Genomic DNA, 2,700 nt, shown 5'->3' on the forward strand with positions numbered 1-2,700 from the left:
TCCCTCCAAAGAGAGACAAAAGGACCCCCTGATGATCCTCTACCTAATCACATGAGCCAAGGTGTGAAAATGGGTGTGGGTCACAATCAGCCAGGGTTTTGGGTGAGCTCATTGTGAAACCTGGCCCCACCCTATCGTGTGATTTCCTGAGGTCAGATGGATGTGAGTGGGCATTAAGGCGTCTGGAAAGGGATCTCAAAACTGGATTACAGGTGGCAGACATTCCTCGCTACACTGTACAGCATACAACACATAGTTAAGTTTGTGTTTTGTCTTTCGGGTGAACCAGTTTGTGTCTGAGTGTGTTGCTGGGTCTGAAGTGCACTGGGATGTCGTGCTTGGAGAAAACTCCCCATGACTTTCTCTGATACACCGGCTACATAGGGGATGACAATGTTGTTGGGCGCTTATAAAGTCAGCAAAGAGGCACAGAAAAGAAGATCCGACACCAGTGAGGGAGGATAAGAAAGACAGATGCAACGACATTGCACCAAGGTACGCGCTCTGTGTTTAACTCTTTTTTTCGCTAGATTCTGCAGCTGCAGGTTTCATCACTCTCCAAACAAAATTGACTGAACCTCCAGCAAATGAAGATCCAAACCACACTTCACATTTCGCTTCATATAAACATCGTCATGAATTCCCTCGTATCTTTTCTGTTTTGCTTCCACCCCGCTAAAATCACGCTTCATGCACAGCTCTCTCTCTCTCTCTCTCAGTGTACTTCAAGAACAGTTTCCCATCTACAAATCTCTGTTTTCTGCAATTTTCGCTTACTTATTATCCACCGGCCTACCGTTATGTACTAACTTCCCATGAGGAAGTCTCATTTCTGCTGTTCAATACTGAAGAAATTTAAGCATTTTACAATCATGCGAAATTGCAAAATGCTTATGTATTTTCAGCCCCCCCCAAAGGAAAAAAACAATTACATGTTCAAAGCAACGCAACGGTGGCCCTATGCCAAACAGAACTCCACTCTGTAGAGTGAGCAGTGATAATGAAGCAGTCCATTTTATTTTGTAGATTCAAGCTGCTCTTCATAATTTTCGCCACCAGATGTCACCAGAGAGGACTGTGTTGAAAAGCTTTGAGTAATGAACCGTTTTTCAATACAAGCTTCAGTGCTTCAGAAAGCTTCATTTGGCCATCACTACTATTTACAGAGACGAGGATTAATCCAAGGCAAGCACGGGAACAACAGAATCACAATGAAGCCAGGCAATACTAACGAGAGTTACTCAATATTCCAGCGACGAGTAGCTCAGAGCCCCCGCCTTAAGAAGAGTCAGAGATCAAACTGCAAATCACCGGTGATCAGATGCTCCGCCCAGGCAGACAGACGAGAGAGAGAGAGAGAGAGAGCAAGGAGAGCCCTCGGGGGTGGCTGTAGCTCAGGTGGCAGAGCAGGTCAGCTACTAACCAGAAGGTTGGTGGTTTGATCCCAGGCTGCTCCTGTCTGCATGCCAAATATCCTTGGGCAAGATACTAAGCCCATGTTGCTCTCTGATGCATTCATCGAAGTGTGAATGTGTATGAATGGTAGATACTTAGCACTTAAAAGTTAAGAAAAAAGTGCTGGTGTGATTGGGTGAATGAATAATGAATCCAGTAGTTGTATAAAGCTCTTTGAGTGCTCAGAAAGAGTAGAAAAGCGCTATATAAGAACCAGTCCATTTACCAAAACAACAAACACTTGTGGCCACATTGGGCTGGCCGGGGAGACACAGGGACCATGACATTTTTCAGTTCTCAAAGTTTATGTTGTATTCTCACATGTGAATATATATTTATGGCTCAGTAATGATCCATAAATACGAGAAAAAATAACACATATTTTAACAAACTGACAATTTTTGTGCATTTTTCAGTAATTACAACTCAGTGGTTACAAGTGGAAAATGATTAAATCTAGATTAATTAAAACCTATGACATAATGTTGTTTCTGCTTGTATTAACTTTGAAAGATTCTTTGTTCAGTGTTTGTGTTTGCTGTCGTTTCAGTGTCTGAGCTCAGAGCTGTCCTGCTGGGGAACAGCTGGTCTGAGAGGAGCTCAGTGGGAAACTTTATACTGAGAGAGAACAAGTTCAACCCTGAGGAAGAACTGGACCGATGTGTGAGAGTCAGCGGACAGATTCAAGGGAAAGAAATATTTCTCATCAATACTCCAGATCTGCTTCATCTAAAAATCTCTGAGGAGAAATTACAGGAACATGTGAACAACTGTGTGAGGCTCTCTGATCCTGGACCTCATGTGTTCCTGCTGGTTCTACAGCCTGAAGACTTCACTGAGCATCAAAAAACGAGACTCTGCAGAGTCCTGAACTTCTTCAGTGATCATTCCTTTGATCATTCACTGGTTCTGATATCACCACCCAGAGTGAGGCATCCAGGTTTACGGCATACTGTTATGTATTATGCACTTTTACAGGAAATGATCAGACGATGTAATAACAGGTCACTGGAGCTTGAAAACCTCAACATTCGGGAGTTACTAGAAAACATGGAACGCATTGTAGAAATGAACAATGGAACACATGTGATCTGTCAGCACACCAGCGCTGAACAAAGAGAAGAAGCTCCTGTTACTCTGAATGATCCTCAGCCTGTTGGTAAGTAAAAAAACCCCCAAACTCTATCTGTAGATATTTTAACATAAAGACACTTTCTAAAGTGCTCAGAAGGAACGATCCACCAA

At 43.0% G+C, this 2,700-nt stretch overlaps 1 protein-coding gene across 1 annotated transcript in view; it reads left to right on the top strand.

Moving 5' to 3' along the window:
* LOC102298337 (GTPase IMAP family member 2) overlaps positions 1 to 2,691 on the top strand; it is a 5,232-nt gene extending 2,541 nt beyond the window's left edge. Inside the window, exon 2 of the mRNA XM_005952628.3 lies at positions 2,006 to 2,691. Coding sequence (XP_005952690.3) covers positions 2,006 to 2,622 — 617 coding nt within the window. The 3' untranslated portion in view covers positions 2,623 to 2,691. The remainder of the gene's footprint in view (positions 1 to 2,005) is intronic.
* The last annotated feature ends 9 nt before the right edge of the window (positions 2,692 to 2,700 follow it).

This window comes from Haplochromis burtoni, unplaced genomic scaffold (genome assembly GCF_018398535.1).
Source record: "Haplochromis burtoni strain Fernald_Lab_line unplaced genomic scaffold, NCSU_Asbu1 Contig_1744, whole genome shotgun sequence".
Lineage (NCBI taxonomy): Eukaryota > Metazoa > Chordata > Actinopteri > Cichliformes > Cichlidae > Haplochromis > Haplochromis burtoni.